At 45.6% G+C, this 15,268-nt stretch overlaps 2 protein-coding genes across 16 annotated transcripts in view; one reads left to right on the plus strand and one right to left on the minus strand.

Moving 5' to 3' along the window:
* Positions 1-329: 329 nt before the first annotated feature.
* Positions 330-9,010, minus strand: HSCB (HscB mitochondrial iron-sulfur cluster cochaperone). 11 transcript variants are annotated; one of them, XM_061141625.1, is made up of 8 exons: positions 8,699-9,010; positions 7,075-7,171; positions 6,485-6,574; positions 5,757-5,901; positions 5,505-5,651; positions 1,891-1,938; positions 1,708-1,809; positions 330-470 (listed from the first exon to the last, which is right to left on the minus strand). In XM_061141625.1, the coding sequence occupies exons 1-8, from the start codon at positions 8,932-8,934 to the stop codon at positions 379-381; spliced, it is 957 nt and encodes a 318-aa protein (XP_060997608.1). In that variant the 5' UTR covers positions 8,935-9,010; the 3' UTR covers positions 330-378. The 11 variants fall into 11 exon arrangements, with proteins under 11 accessions (XP_060997608.1, XP_060997609.1, XP_060997610.1 ...); XM_061141626.1 differs by having other exon boundaries at positions 5,505-5,579; positions 8,699-9,008; XM_061141627.1 differs by lacking the exon at positions 1,708-1,809 and having other exon boundaries at positions 8,699-9,006.
* Positions 9,011-9,163: 153 nt separating this feature from the next.
* The window catches only part of CHEK2 (checkpoint kinase 2), a 38,219-nt gene continuing 32,114 nt past the window's right edge, over positions 9,164-15,268 (plus strand). For 2 of the 5 annotated variants that reach the window (XM_061141637.1, XM_061141639.1), the window contains exons 1-2: positions 10,097-10,233; positions 11,379-11,676. In XM_061141637.1, the coding sequence (XP_060997620.1) occupies positions 11,385-11,676 (292 nt within the window). In that variant the 5' untranslated portion in view covers positions 10,097-10,233; positions 11,379-11,384. Of the gene's footprint in view, positions 9,245-10,096; positions 10,250-11,378; positions 11,677-15,268 lie in introns of those variants that run through there. The other 3 variants (XM_061141640.1, XM_061141641.1, XM_061141638.1) reach the window with 2 other exon arrangements.

Here is a 15,268-nt window from a genome sequence, read left to right on the forward strand (position 1 = left end):
CATACACATGCTACCAGGGCAGAGTTGAGCAGGTGCAACAGAGGAGGAGGCCCACAAAATCTAAAATATTTACTACTGGCCTTTTCAGGAAAAAGTCCCGTCCTCTCGAGGGCCTCAAGTTGGCCCTGTTTCCATCTCTGCATCCACCAGCCTCGCTGGGGGATATGGTATATCCAGTACCCCGTGAAGAGCCGACCACTCAAACCCTGGCTAGGCTGAGCTTCTGCTGACATGACTAACTCTGCTGCCTGATAGTGCCTGAGCCACAGTTTAGTTAAGACGGGCAAAGCGGTTGAAGCACCTCTGTTCTCAGACAGCTGAGGCCAGAAGAGAAATAGGTAAGAACTTTATTTTTTGAAACTTTAAAATTAGCAACCATTAGAGGGGAATCTTCTTTAACTTAATCTTTTCTTCAACGTTTGAAAAGTATCTCATCTTTGTTAAGAGTTCCTTGGCTTTTTCAAAATTGTCTGAAATAAAGAGAAAGATTAATGTGAGAGGCTTCATTTCAAGCAAGAATAAAATCACTCTACCACCCAAGGCAGCTGGATCAAAGCTGTGCACTGGGCTCTGGCAGGCTGATCAGTTACTCAGTAGATCTGAGAGAGGGAGATGGAACACCCTGGATTGCTCTCGGGGACAGAGGACTTACACCCAAAGGGAGCAAAAGCATGCTTGTTCACAGGATTCAGACTTTAAATGAGAAGCTGATTCTTTTTCAGGATGATCCCCAGTATAATTAAGTTGTGTTTTTTGTTTTTTTAGATTAATTAAATTTTGGTTCTGCTGAGTCTTTGTTGCTGCACGGGCCTTACTCTAGCTGTGGTGAGCGGGAGCTACTCTGTCTGTGCTGCTTGGCCATCTCATTGCTGTGGCTCCTCTGCTGCAGAGCAGGGGCTCGAGGACACAGGCTCAGGAGCTGTGATGCATGGGCTTAGTTGCTCCGTGGCCTGTGGGACCTTCCCAGACCAGGGATCGAACCCCTGTCCCCTGCATTGGCAGGCAGATTCTTTGCCACTGGGCCACCAGGGAAGTTCCTAAGTTGCGTTTGAAGAGTTCTCCCCCTGTCATATATGGTGGTCGAAGCCTGATAAGGAATGTGGAAGCACCTGGTGCAGGGGGAAAAGGATGGAATGGACCAACAGGCCACCACATTCAGGACCACAGCCTCGGTTCCAGACTGCTTCTATTTTCCAGGTCCTGCTCTGCAACAGCTCTCCTCACACTGTATGGACTCATCTCTGGGACTTTGGATTCTGAGAGGTGGCCCTAACTCCTTAGAATAACCTCCTTTTATCTGGGTTAGTATGAGTTGCTTTCTCCTTCCTGCAGCGGAATGATCCCTAGGCCAAAGGGATATTATTGTCTTATTTAAGGGGTGGCACAAGACAGGGATAGAGGGAATGGGCTGTTCTTGCTTAAAAATAGCTAGAAACAGATCTAGTCTCTTCAGCCTGAGAGCTAGGAGCAGTGAGGACTCCATATTTACGATTTACGATTTAGCACACTTGTGCCATGGGCTTCTCCTTCTGGGCTCTGCAGAAGATGGGGCTCTGCCAAATGTCGAGTGTGCAGCCTTGCCCTGAGGTCAGTCTGGGTTGGCTTCAGCCCACATCCCTCACCTTATCTTCTCCTACTTGCCAAAGGGGAATGGGAGCATTTTCTCTCATCTAGTCTTCAGTGGACATTTATTGGCTTGGCACACACCTGGATTTTCTAGCAAGACTGTGAATCCTTGAAGGCAGAAATGTAGGCTCATCTCTATTTTATCACTCCCCGCATACCTGTCATAGGATGGGCATATAATAGCTACTTATTGAATGAATGGTTATATCTCAGTGCTTAGTATTTCTTTCCATATTTAAGAAAGTCATGAAATGAAGGGAGTACCTCTTTCAAAAGCTCTGCTCACATCGTCAGCCAGTTCTTTCTGTTTAGCTGAAAGAAGAAAACCAAGATCTTAATTTTTCTATTTAAGTAGACTGATAATATGAAGACAACCCTCTGTCATCTTGTTGTGAATACAGCACAGCAGGGAGCTTGGATTCAAGGGTGAGGCCTCATGCCCTCTGTCTCTACACGTGCGCAGTGGCAGCTCCTGTTCCGTGCAGCTCTGGCTGACCCCAGTTACACTGTTTTCCTATCCACGCAAGGTCTGAGGGGCAATCACCAAAGTTCATAAAATGGCTACAGAAGCATTAAAAAAGAAAAAAGGACAAGGAAATATCTTATCTCCACCAAGCACTCTGAGTCTTCCAGGTTTCAGCTAGGAGAAAAATCAACAAGCTGGGCTCACCTATCAGCAGGGTGTTACAGAATCAGGCAACCACTGGCAAATCATTCAGCCTCTCCTTCCCAGGTAGTGCTAGTGGTAACTCTCCTGTCAGTGCAGGAGATGTAAGAGACGCGGGTTCAATCCCTGGGTCGGGAAGATCCCCTGGAGAAGGAAATGGTAACCCATTCCAGTATTCTTGCCTGGAGAATCCCATGGACAGAGGAGCCTTGTGGGCAATGGTTCATGGGGTCGCAAAGAGTTGGACACGACTGACTCGACTTAGCACTTAGAACATACCTGAAGAGAGAAGATGCCAGATGAAGTAAAGGAGCAGCTCTCTCATGCTTGCATTGTTTCCTCATTAGGAAATGAGGAGTTTTATAAGTGCATTTCCCAGTTACAGACAGTATTAATCATTTATGGGGGTACCTGCTTTCAAAGCACTTTTAAATATATTATATCCCCATAATAAGCAACGACAGGTATTGGGAAAATGTACTGTGGTTACATGGCTGGTGAGTGGAAGAGCTCGGAACAGACCCCAAGTCACCTGACTCCTAGTTCAGTGGCTAGAAACTCACCTTTCTGGTAGCAATGTGGTGTCGACAAAAAAGAACTCTGGATTAGGAGTCTGGAGGCTCTGAAGTCCTGACCCCAAAACCATCTAGCTCATGCCCTTGAACGTTCACTTTAACTGGGCCTTATTAGCAGGTAAGGGAAGGAAATTTAGGAATTACTATAAATGAAGATCAGTGATCTGCTTAAAGCCAGACATTAACTACAGAGCTAAAATAACCCCCACCTCTGACTGAACACTTACTATGAACCAGGCTCTGTATCAAATGTTTTACACACTTTGTTGTCCAGTTGCTAAGTTGTGTCTGACTCTTTGTGACCTTATGGACTGCAGCATGCCAGTCCATGCCTTCCCTGTCCTTCACTATCTCCTGGAGTTTGCTCAAATTCATGTCCATTGAGTCAGTGATGCCATCATACCATCTTATCCTCTGTTGCCCCATTCTCCTCCTGCCCTCAATCTTTTCCAGTATCAGGGTGTTTTTAACTTATTTAATACTTGCAACAATGGGTACTAATATTGTCTCCATTTTACAGATGAGGAAACTGAGTCTCAGAGGGGGTGAAGGCACTTTGCTCAAGGTCACACAAAAAGTCGGTGGCAGTGTTGGGACTGAACCCAAGTCCACATCACCCAGAGCTTCATGATCCTCTGCCTGCCAAAGCCATGCAGCTGGGTCTTCTGACTGCAAATGCCGAGCTTCTCTTTTTCCAACACCACACAGCTCTAGTGCTGATACACCCCCACTGGACAGTTCCCCCACCACAACTTCTATTTTACTGCTTTTAACTTGTTCGTTATTTTTTATTCACTCACTTGATAAATATTTACTGGGTCCTCGTTACACTCCAAGTACTGTTACGTGTGCTGAGGATGTGAGAGAAGCAAAAAACAGACACAATTTCTGCCTCCGCAGAACTTCTGGTCTAATGGGGGAGGCTGATATGGGGCCGATAATCTCACACAGAACAATAAGGTTATAACTATTATTAGTACTACAAAAGAGGGGTACTCTCGGCTAAAAGACATAGAGGTTCTCTGAGGATTTCCTGAGGAAGTGGGGACTGCCCCCAGATCTGAAGGAGGAAGAGTTAGTAGATAGGGTGGAGGAGAAGGGGATTTTGGGCAGAAGCAACAGTACCTACAAATGCCCTGGGCAGGAAGGTGGAAAGTACAGATGAAGAACTGGAAGCAGCCTGCAAGGCTGGACTGGAAGGAGCAAACAGGAGGAAGCAGAGGCCCAGCTATCCAGGTCTCTTTAACCTGAAAGTGATGGGGAGCCAAGGGAGCCACTTCAAGTTTTTAAGCAAGGCCAAGGGTGCTATGATTAGATTTGGGTTTCAGAAAGATAACACACGTGATAGTATAGGAATATATCAGATTGAAGGTAGAGATGGACTGGTCGGAGTTACTCCAGTCGTCCAGATGGGAGAGAATGGTAGCTTGGGACAGGGTGGTGGCAGTGAAAACAGATGGATGGATTTGAGACACAGTAATAAGGTCAGTTTTTCTAGACTTGGTGACAGACTGTCTATGGGGGTGTGGGGGAGTAAGTTGTGAAGAACGCTTACTCAGTGTTTTGGACTTGAGTAACTGCAGAGGGTCATCTACTTAGAAAGGGAATATCTGCAGAGGATCAGGTTGATTTTGGGGGACGGAGGATGGACACTCATGACTTCCATGTGGGACACGCTGAATTGGAACATATAAACTCCATGAAGGCCTAGGTCATGTCCTTCTGTTCACTGCTGGATTCTCAGTGTCCTGCACAGTGCCTGATACATAGTAGGCACACCATAAACATTTGTGAAAGTTTGTACATGCATACAATTTGAGTGAGAAACCGGGAGCCTTTTCTACTTGGCATGGTTAACTATACATGCCAACTTGTTTAGGCTGCAGTGCTCAGTTGTCTGGTCAAACACTAGTCTAAATGCTGCTGTGAAGGTTTTCTGTATACGTGATTAACATTTATAGCCAGTTGACCTTAAGGAGATTATCTTTAATAACACAGGTGGGCCTCATCTAATCAGTTGAAGACAGTGAGCAAAAACTGAGTTTTCCTGAAGAGGGAATTCTTCCTCATGACTAACATAGAAGTCCTGCCTGAGTTTCCAGCCTGCTGGTCTATCTGATATAGTTTGGATTTGCTAGCTCCTACAATCACATGAGCCATTCCTTAAAATAAGTTTTTCTCTACACACACACACACACACACACACACTATTGATTCTGTTTCTCTGGAAAACCCTGACTGACCCTCTATGGAATAAAGTGAAAGTAAAGCAATATGGGATCATAAGAGCAAGGTTTCATTCTTTGCTCTGCTACATCTGCTGAGTGACTTTGGGTATTCCCATGAACTTCTGAGACCTATTTTTCTTGGCAGAGATAATAATATCATCCAAATGATGTCATGGGTGGGAAAGAGCACTGTGGTCTACAAAATACTATTACATTCTTAGTTTAAGCCTGCTTTCCAGAGAATTAGGGATTTTGCAGGTCTAACAAAATGGGTTTCAGTATGATCAAGAAAAAAAAAAGCACTATGAAGACCAATGTGTCGTCTTTGTATCCATTTTCCACTTAACCTCTACATATACAGGCATTTTCCTGGTGGTCCAGAGGTTAAGAACCTGCCTTTGGGCTTACCTGGTGGCTCAGATGTTGAAGTATCTGCCTGCAAAGTGGGAGACCTGGCTTCTATCCCTGGATCGGGAAGATCCCCTGGAGGAGGAAATGGCAACCCACTCTGGTATTCTTGCCTGGAAAATCCCATGGACGGAGGAGCCTGGTGGGCTACAGTCCATCGGGTCGCAAAGAGTTGGACATGACTGAGTGACTTAGACTCTATGTGTACTCAAAATAGCAATATAATATATTTGGTACTATTTTATCTTTTACCTCTGACAATAGATTCAATCTCTTTCATGGCAGTTTCACCTTGAGCTTCTGCAAGTTTTTCATTGATTTCCATTATTTCCATGAGGAATTGACTATCCATCTCATAGTCTGTCCCTTCGGGAATCTCTACTCCATGGAGCTTTAGCTATTGGGGCATAAAGCAGGGAAAATTAATTCAAGAAATTATGGCTAGAGTCATAAATCCTACTCACCATAAATCCTTCTCACCCTTTAGAACAAAATGTCACTCACAGAGAAAACCTGAAGTGTCCCAGTGATGAAATAGGGACTGAGATAGGAGTATTGGAACTCTCCTACCTGGAACTATGTGACCCTAGGGGAGTCATTCTTCCACTTGGGAGGTTGAACTATGTATCTGTAAAGATTCTATTAAATCCTAAAACTCTAAGGTGCTCACTTCTCTACTAGCAACAAAACAAAAATTACTCTTTCCTAAAAGCCAGTACAGTCTAATTCTTTAAATTTATAGCAAATGGTAAAAAACAAAACAAAAAAAAAAGGGCAATTGGGCAAGTTTATAGAGATACTCAGAAAACTATACGCATGTAGTTTTTTTTTTTTTTCGCATGTAGCATTTTTGAGGTTAATTATGGGTCCCTAGACTAGCTAAGATCTCAAGCACTCTTCTGTTGAATACAGGGGAACAGCTGTCCCTCAGAGCAATGGGATCAGGCAGTCATGATAGAAGAGTTGGAAAATCACCTTACAAGGTATAGTCCCCTACTCAGGGGGGCCAGAAGGGTCTTATAGGCCTCATTGACAAGGGTCGAATGCTTCTCTGAGAAGTCCTTTTCATTCTGTAAGTGGAAATGAAGATAGTCATATTACCACACAAATCAGCCATCTTACATCACAAACTGTTTCATAAAACACTGATGGGCAGGCACATAAGGAAGGAGAACTGGTGTGGGATAAGCTGTTTTAATTTTCAGACGACTGGTTTTAATTCTGCTAGGAAGTAAAGTAAAAGCTCTGAGTGTAGGATTGATCCAGGGCCTGGTTGGTTGTAATCAGGCTGCCCCAGGGCAAAGCTGGTCGACCAGTTTTGTCCCTGGTAATCTCATAACCACAGGCCATGGCACCCAGGGTGCATATGTGTTTGGGTATGATTGTGCTATGTCTGTTGTGCTAACTTACTGCAGTCATGTCTGACTCTCTACAACCCTATGGACTGTTGCCCACCAGGCTCCTCTGTCCCTGGGATTTTCCAGGGAAGCATACTGGAGTGGGTTGCCATGCCCTCCTCGAGGGGAGCTTCCCCACCCAGGGAATGATTAGGGGTGGCCAACAGGCTCACCTGAGACCTCTGGCTGAAGAAATCTGGGTGGACAAGGCGCTGTAGTTGCTGGTATCTATGTTGGAGCTTCACAGTGTCAACTCTGAAGGAGCGGTTGCTGGAAGGAAATCAGGAGATGAAACTCATGCATCAGATATTTATAGATATATATATATACTATGGGCCTAGTTCCTTTTCTCAGGGGGGACACAATAAACATGTAGACAAGAGCTATTCTAGAAAGTAGTAGGTACTGCAAAGGAAAACAGAATAGGGTCAGAGAATGGTAGATGTAGTGGACAAAGAGATGACATTTGAGCTGAGACCTAAATGATGATGAGGAGTAATCAGAGATCAGAGGAAAGATGCATTCAGGCACAGGGAACACGCAGAGACCTTGAAGTTAGAACAAGATTGGCATGCTTGAACAACTTACAGGGTAGTGTCACTGCAGCCCTTCCTAAGTGCTCAGTGACTGGTGGGGCCAGAGCCCAGAGTTAAGGGGCATTCCAGAATCATACTCTATTTTTCCAAGGCCCAGGTCCCTTCATTTCTGCCTCTCACTTTATTTTAAACGAATCCCCTTCGCTTTTTATTCCCAGAGCCTGCCCTATCTGTTGAGCTTCGCCCAAATTTCTCACCTCTCCAAACTCCTCGACCTTCCGCGGTCGCGACAAACAGGAAAAACACTTATTTCTCAGACCCTCCAGTTCTCACTTTTCCCTTAGACTCTGCCCACAGCCTTAAGTTTTTCCATGCTCTTACTCTCGTATTTTGGATACCAATTCTGTACTTCTTTCTTAAAAATCTCAAGCCAACTTTAAACATTCTGAACTTCAAGCTTCTATGCTCCAAAGAAAGTGAAAGTCGCTCAGTCGTGTCCAACTATTGCGACCGCATGGACTATACAGTCCATGGCATTCTCTAGGCCAGAATACTGGAGTGGGTAGCCTTTTCCTTCCCCAGGGGATCTTCCTAACCCAGGGATCCAACCTAGGTCTCCCGCACTGCAGGCGGATTCTTTACCAGCTGAGCCACAAGGGAAGCCCATAATTAACGAATCTTCCCAACCCAGGGGGTGGAACCTTGGTTTCCTGCATTGCAGGAGGATTCTTTATCAGCTGAGCCAACAGGGAAACCCAAGTATAAGCATACTTGGGTTAGGATTCTATCCCTTGGGATAGGATAGCCTATCCCTTCTCCAGCAGACCTTCCCGACCCAGGAATTGAACCGGGGTCTCCTGCACTGCAGGCAGATTCTTTACCAACAGAGCTATCAGGGAAGCCCTAGGGCCGCGCAAGTACCCTCCCCTCAAAGCCCCGCCTCTCAACTTGGCCTTGTCTCAGAACCCGCCCCTCAAGCCTCCCTCCATTGCTGCCCTCAAACTTCAGATTCCCCTAACCACTCCCCGCCTCTCCACTCCAAGACTCACTCTCGTCTTCATCCCCCTAAGTCGCTCAGGCCAGCCCCTTAATTTCCTCCCCAGACACATCCCACGCACCCTTCTCGACCAGGCTCCACCCCCAGCCCGGTCCTCCAGGGCCCCGCCAACCTGTGTGACTGGTCCAGCCTTCCTCCTCCCCTAGCCCGACCCGCCCTCCCCTCTCGCACGTCCAGACGCGTTTCAGGAAACGGCCTCCATACCAGTCCATGAGGCTGAAGTAGTCTCGAGTCGGGTCAGGTGGCTGCAGCGCCCGGCACTGAGGGCAGAAGAACCGGTCCCCCCGCGGTGGGCCCCCTAGGCCGCCGCAGTTCCAACATCGTGGGGAGCTGCTTCCTGCCAGCGAAGCAGCATTGCAGTTTAGCAGTCTTCTCCCGAACACCCCTGTCGGCCACCACCCCGACGCCCGGAGGATGGCCCCGGTCCTTCCGCCCCACATCGGGCCGGCGGCCTGCCTCGCCGAGGTCACCTGAGGCTGACCAGACTCGTGCTAGTCATTGGCTGGGGAACTGGGCGGGGGGCGGGACCACCCGGGGGAAACCTGGATTCTGAGTCCCGCTCTGCAACTTAAACTACAACTCCCAGAAAGCATTGAGGTTGCGGGCGGCCACATCCGCTGCTTCTCATTGGTCCGGCGGGAGCGGAGGGGTGTTTTGATTGGTGGAGGGTGGAGTTTGTATCTGCGGGTTTAGCGCCACTCCGCTGGTTGCGGCTGCTCTGGGTTGTACTCTTCTAGAGGGGCTCACGCGGTGAGTCATCGTGGGGAGCTTCTTTTGGGTATTTAGGGGTTCGAATCCTGTACTCAGGGTCTTATTGCAAGCTGAATCTCCAGAGCCTCCATCTTGTCCTGTGTATGAGCTCGGGAAGCGGGGGGAAAGAAGAATGCGTGGGCGACTCTCTTCCTCCTTTGTAGACAAACTTCGAGGTGTATTTCACTTCCCTTGTTACTTGCAAGCAGAAACTGGCCCAGAAGTACAGGATAAGAAAGAACAGAGTTGTGCTCTTCAGAATCAGAGCCAAGCTGCTCTGCAGAAAGTTTTAAAGGTGTTAGTAATTATTATCATAGTTTGGCTCAATCTGAAAAATGCCTTTTGAGAACCCATTCACAATAGGCGCTGCTTGAACTGGAAGCACACTGACTTGCATAGGAAGATGCTTCGAGAGTGTCCGCAAGGAAGTGTGGGGGATTGGGTGGCAAAGGGAGGGGAGGGGGCCACCAGTCTTCCTTGGGACGCAGTTCCTCTATTTGAGAAAAAATAAATTGTGTTGCACTTGTAAGGCCTTTTCCTGCATTCAGATTCTTTGGGCCTGAAAGTCCGATTATCCAGCTTTACTGAGGGGGTGGGGTTGAAAGAGCGTTGAAGCGGCATCTCATTTGATTTTCTAGCTCCGTCTACTTTTTGGGTTCTGAGAGGCTGTGATCTACCTAAAGGTCATGGGAAGAGCTGGCTTAGCTGACTCCAGATCTGTTTGCTTATGACCTCTCCACTGTATGTGGCGGAGGCCCATGTAGTCCTGGTGTGGTGGACCCTTCTTATCAGGTGCGATGATAGCAGCTACCTCTTGACACACTGTCTTTTGCCACTTTTCAGGGCGGAGTTTTGCTCCAAAGGCGCAGGAGGTCACACCTCGGCTGAGGTGGTATCAGAGCAGCAGGTCCTGAAGTCGAAGCTCTGGCAGCACCTCTCTGGTGCACTTCCGGGAAACCTCATCGGACTTTTGCATCTGGAAGGCCTATGTAAATGCAATAATCTGTGTCAGTCATGTTTACTATATTTTTCTTGAGGGGTAGCCTGAGTGTGGAAATCTGGAGAGAAAGCACTTAAAAAAAAATCAGATTAGGGATTTAAAGTTAGGGTTTGAAAGTTACTTTGACTTCACTGTAGTTTCTGTTATTGGGGTTTAACTGTCAAATTAAATTCTAAAACAAGGGTGGGAACCTCTGTTATGATCTTCTGTGTGTCTGAATAGTTCCTTCTGTTGTGCTTGGAGGTCGTTTGGGATGCTGAAAAGATGAGCCCCATAGTTAATTAGCATCACAAAGGGCTAGGTGGGGTTGTTTAGCACTGTCTTAGTGTTTTGCTTCATTAAGTGGCCCAGCTCTTAGTTTGGTGTCTAGGAATCTAGAATGACGTTGGGTCCTACCCTCCAGGAGCTGGTTTTTGAAAGGGGCATCAGTGACATCTTATGTAAATATCACCCCTGGGGTGATGCAGCCAATTTCTGTAGAATTTTTGTTCGCTGGTCACCTATGCCAAGCCACCCGACCTCTCCCCTTCTTTGCTTTCCGAAAATACATATGAAGTTTAAGTGTAGTGTTGATTGTATTAATGAATACATTTTAGGTTCTATTTCTTTTTTCTTAAAAAATATTTATTTATTAATTTGGCTGCACCGGGTCTTAGTGACAGCCTGTGGGATCTTTTTAGTTGTGGCCTGAGGGATCTAGTTTCCTGACCAGGGATTGAACCTGAGCCCCCTGCATTGGGAGCACAGAGTCTTAGCCACTGGACCACCAGGGACCACCATTTCTAATTTTTAACAGTTGGATGAGTGTAAGCTGTTATGAGTCTCTTCCCCTCCCCAATTCAGTATCTTTGTTTTTTCACTTATTTATAGTCTTCAAATTATTTCTTTGTTTCTTTCCCCTGTGGTTTGTGGCTGTTACACAAAATACTTATCAGGCGAAAATGATCTGATGAAAAACTCAGCTCAGAAGAGTGATAGCTGTAGACTGTTGGAATTTTAATTTCTGCAGAGCATGCTTGTCCTGGATCTTCTTTTTTGTGTTGTTTTGGCTGTTGTAATATGCCCATCCTTCACCGTTGACCTCTAAGTCTTGTTCGTTGAGACTCACCGGGTTGTGGGACACTTATTTTTGAGGTGGTGATGTCTCGGGAGAGGAATGTGGAGTGTCAGCAGCCCCGCGGCAGCGCCTCCCCGCAGTCCCAAGGCGGCTTCTCACAGTCCCAAGGCCCCTCCTCGCAGCCACACAGCTCCTCTTCACAGTCCCAGGGCACGTCCAGCCAGTCCTCTCACTCCAGCTCCGGCACGCTGAGCTCCTTAGACACAGTGTCCACGCAGGAACTCTATTCTATTCCGGAGGACCAAGAACCCGAGGAGCCTGTCCCTGCCCCTTGGGCTCGATTATGGGCCCTTCAGGACGGATTCTCCAATCTTGGTAAGATCTTTTGTTATGTAGTGCAATATTGTGCTCAGAAAAACAGTTACAGAAAGTTGTTGCAACAGATAACCCAAGACACTCCTGGAAAGATTCTGGAGTTTGGAGGTGGTGAAAGACAGAACCGAGAAAGCAGTTTTGGGTAGTGCACTGGCTCTTACTTGCTGTGGATCCCCTTCATTTATTCTTTCATCAGATGTTGATTTGGCCTCTACCATGTGTTGTCCATCTGAGGAGGGCTGTGGATCTTTTCCCTCGAAGAATACTGATTCATGCAAACTTGCAAACATTTGTTGTCTAATCACAGAAGTGTCATCACTTCACTCCTGCTCTGGTGCAGCAGTTTCAGAGCATCCGTGTTACAGTCTCAGGATGGGGGAGGTTATTTGTTGACTCCCTGTTACTTGTTTTTATCTCAAAATAGCCAACCTTGCTGTTTAAATGTACTCACCCACTCTGACAGCTGATTCCAACAGTGAGACTTTGCTCTCAGTATGTTTTATGTAGTATCTTTCCTCTGTCTTGAATTAAAATGACCTCTTCATTAAAAAGATGGCTCAGCTGGTAAAGAATCTGCCTGCCAATGGGTAGACACAGGAAACGTGGGTTCTATCCCTGGGGCAGAAAGATCCCTGGAGAAAGAAAAGGCGACCCACTCCAGTATTCTTGCCTGAAAAATCCCATGGACAGAGGAGCCTGGAGGGCTACAGCCCAGTGGGTTGCAAAGTCAGACACAACTGAATGACTGAAATATGCACAATATGCTTCATTTAAAAAAAAATGAACTTGATGTTAATGGAATAGAGAATAATAATATAAGGAAATGAATGACTAATGTACCATTTTGTACCTTGTCACTCACCTTTCCTTTTATATCATGTGCAACTTGGTGACTTGAAAAAAACAGTAAAAAATGGAGAAATAATATAACAATAGTCATATGTATAACTTTAAATTTAGAAGTAAGCATTTGAAGCTATTTTTTACTCATTTAAGCCATATTTTTAAGATAGGCTTAGGGCTGGGACACAGAAGTGTTAAGAGTGAAGTGGGATGTATCTCCTTTATTTTTTTTTTAATTTTTAAAAATTAAAAAAATTAATTTATTTTAACTGGAGGCTAATTACTTTACAATATTGTAATGGGTTTTTGCCTTACATTGACACGAATCAGCCATGGGTGTACATGTGTCCCCATCCTGAACCCCCTTCCCCCCTCCCTCCCCATCCCGTCCCTCAGGGTCATCCCAGTGCACCAGCCCCGAGCACCCTGTCTCATGCATCGAACCTGGACTGGTGATCCGTTTCACATATGATAATATACATGTTTCAATGCTATTCTCTTAAATCATGCCACCCTCACCTTCTCCCACAGAGTCCAAAAGACTGTTCTTTACATCTGTGTCTGGATGTATCTCCTTTAAAAGGGAGAACTTGATATATGACTTGAGAGTCCCTTGGACTAGAAGGAGAGCGAACCGTCAATCCTAAAGGAAATCAATTCTGAATACTCATTGGAAGCACCGATGAAGCTGAAGCTCCAATACTCTGACCATATGGTGCCAAGAGCAGCTCATTGGAAAAGACCCTGATGCTGGGAAAGGTTGAAGGCAATAGGAGAAGGGGGTGACAGAGGATAAGATGGTTAGGTAGCATCACCAACTCAGTGGGCATGAATTTGAGCAAACTCCAGGAGATACTGGAGGACAGAGGAGCCTGGTGTGCTACAGCCCATGGGTCGCACAGAGTTGGACAGGACTTAACAACTGAATAACAATAAAGTAATTGCTGAATAAAGAGAAGCTACTTTATTGTTACTGTTATTGATTCAACCCCTACCTTCTAAATAATTTACAGTTTTAGCTCTTACACTGATCCCTGAGTTGATTTTTGTACTTGGTATGAGGTATTGTCCAAATTCATCCTTTGTTATGGCAATGCCCAGTTGTCCAAGAACTATTTCTTGAAGAGACTTTTTGAATGGTCTTGATACCTTTATCAAAGATCATGTTGAAGCCATTTGGTGGCCTTTTGAGGGGGAGGGAGGCTCCAAAGAGCTGCTGGTACCACAGTCCTTTATGTCTCAGCACAGAAAGAATTCAGCGAGAGGCAAAGTAATCGATAAAGCGACTTATTAGAATAGGGCACTTCTGAGCTTTACCAGTGGGGTGGGTGAGAGATGCTGCACTGAGAACTTACTAGCCTGTAGCTTTATGGTAAAAAAAAAAGTGGGCGAGGGGAGAAGACCATGTTTGTTTTTCTTGAGTAGATGTCATGCTTCCATCATCAACTCCTCCTGCAGGTTTAGCAGGGGAGTTTTCTTGTCCCTTCATGGTCAGGCTAGGTCCACAAATTGTTTTTATGTGAGCAGAGAGCATGTCCCAGGGATCATTAACTTACTGAGCTCACTGGCCAGGATGTGGGGCTCACACCACCATTGTTTTATTGTTTAGCGGCATGACTTGTGCTTCTGTTACATGGTTTTGTTGCTAAGCAAGCTTCCTTGGTTTTGTGGTTAAGCAAGCCTGCTTTCTTGAGTAATCATTAACTTATAGGGGTCTCCCATATTTTTTCTACTTATAATCCTAGCGTGATTAACTATTTAGTCACCTACTTTATCCCTTTGAAAGTGAAGTGAAGTAGCTCAGTCGTGTCCGACTCTTTGTGACCCCGTGGGCGATAGCCTACCACACTCCTCCGTCCATGGGATTTTCCAGGCAAGAGTTCTGGAGTGGGTTGCCATTTCCTTCTCCAACTTTATCCCTTTACTCTGTCCTTATCAGTTTGAGCATAAATGTCAGGGTTTAATTCTGGACTTCCAGTCCATTGATCTATGTGTACATCCTTATGCCAGCACCACAAAGTCTCAATTACCTTAGCTTTGTAGTAAGTTTTTTTTTTTTTTGAAAACATGATTATCATTTTTATTTTTATTTAAAAAAAATTTTCCATTTATTTTTACTAGTTGGAGGCTAATTGCTTTACAATATTGTTGTGGTTTTTGCCACACATTGACATGAGTCAACCATGGATTTACATGTGTTCCCCTTCCCAATCCCCCCTCCCACCTCCCTCTCCATCCCATCCCTCTGGGTCCTTCCAGTGCACCAGCCCTGAGCACTTGTCTCATGCATCCAACCTTGGCTGGTGATCTGTTTCACCCTTGATAGTATACTTGTTTCAATGCTATTCTCAGAACATCCCACCCTCGCCTTCTCCCACAGAGTTGAAAAGTCTGTTCTGTACATCTGTGTTTCGTTTTCTGTTTTGCATATAGGGTTATCATTACCATCTTTTTAAATTCCATATATGTGCGTTAGTATACTGTATTGGTCTTTATCTTTCTGGCTTACTTCACTCTGTATAATGGGCTCCAGTTTCATCCATCTCATTAGAACTGATTCAAATGAATTCTTTTTAATGGCTGAGTAATATTCCACAGTGTATATGTACCACAGCTTCCTTATCCATTCGTCTGCTGATGGGCATCTAGGTTGCTTCCATGTCCTGGCTATTATAAGCAGTGCTGCGATGAACATTGGGGTACATGTGTGTCTTTCAGATCTGGTTTCCTTGGTGTGTATGCCCAGAAG

This window comes from Dama dama, chromosome 5 (genome assembly GCF_033118175.1).
Source record: "Dama dama isolate Ldn47 chromosome 5, ASM3311817v1, whole genome shotgun sequence".
Taxonomy (NCBI): Eukaryota; Metazoa; Chordata; class Mammalia; order Artiodactyla; family Cervidae; genus Dama; species Dama dama.

Coding starts and splice junctions, on each gene's coding strand:
- HSCB (XM_061141625.1), bottom strand. CDS start 8,934: ATGTGGGGCGGAAGGACCGGGGCCATCCTCCGGGCGTCGGGGTGGTGG. Junction 5,652..5,756: donor GATTGAATCTATTGTCAGAG/GTAAAAGATAAA, acceptor GATGGACTGTAG/CCCACCAGGCTCCTCCGTCC. Junction 1,810..1,890: donor GAGCAGAGCTTTTGAAAGAG/GTACTCCCTTCA, acceptor TTCAATAAGTAG/CTATTATATGCCCATCCTAT.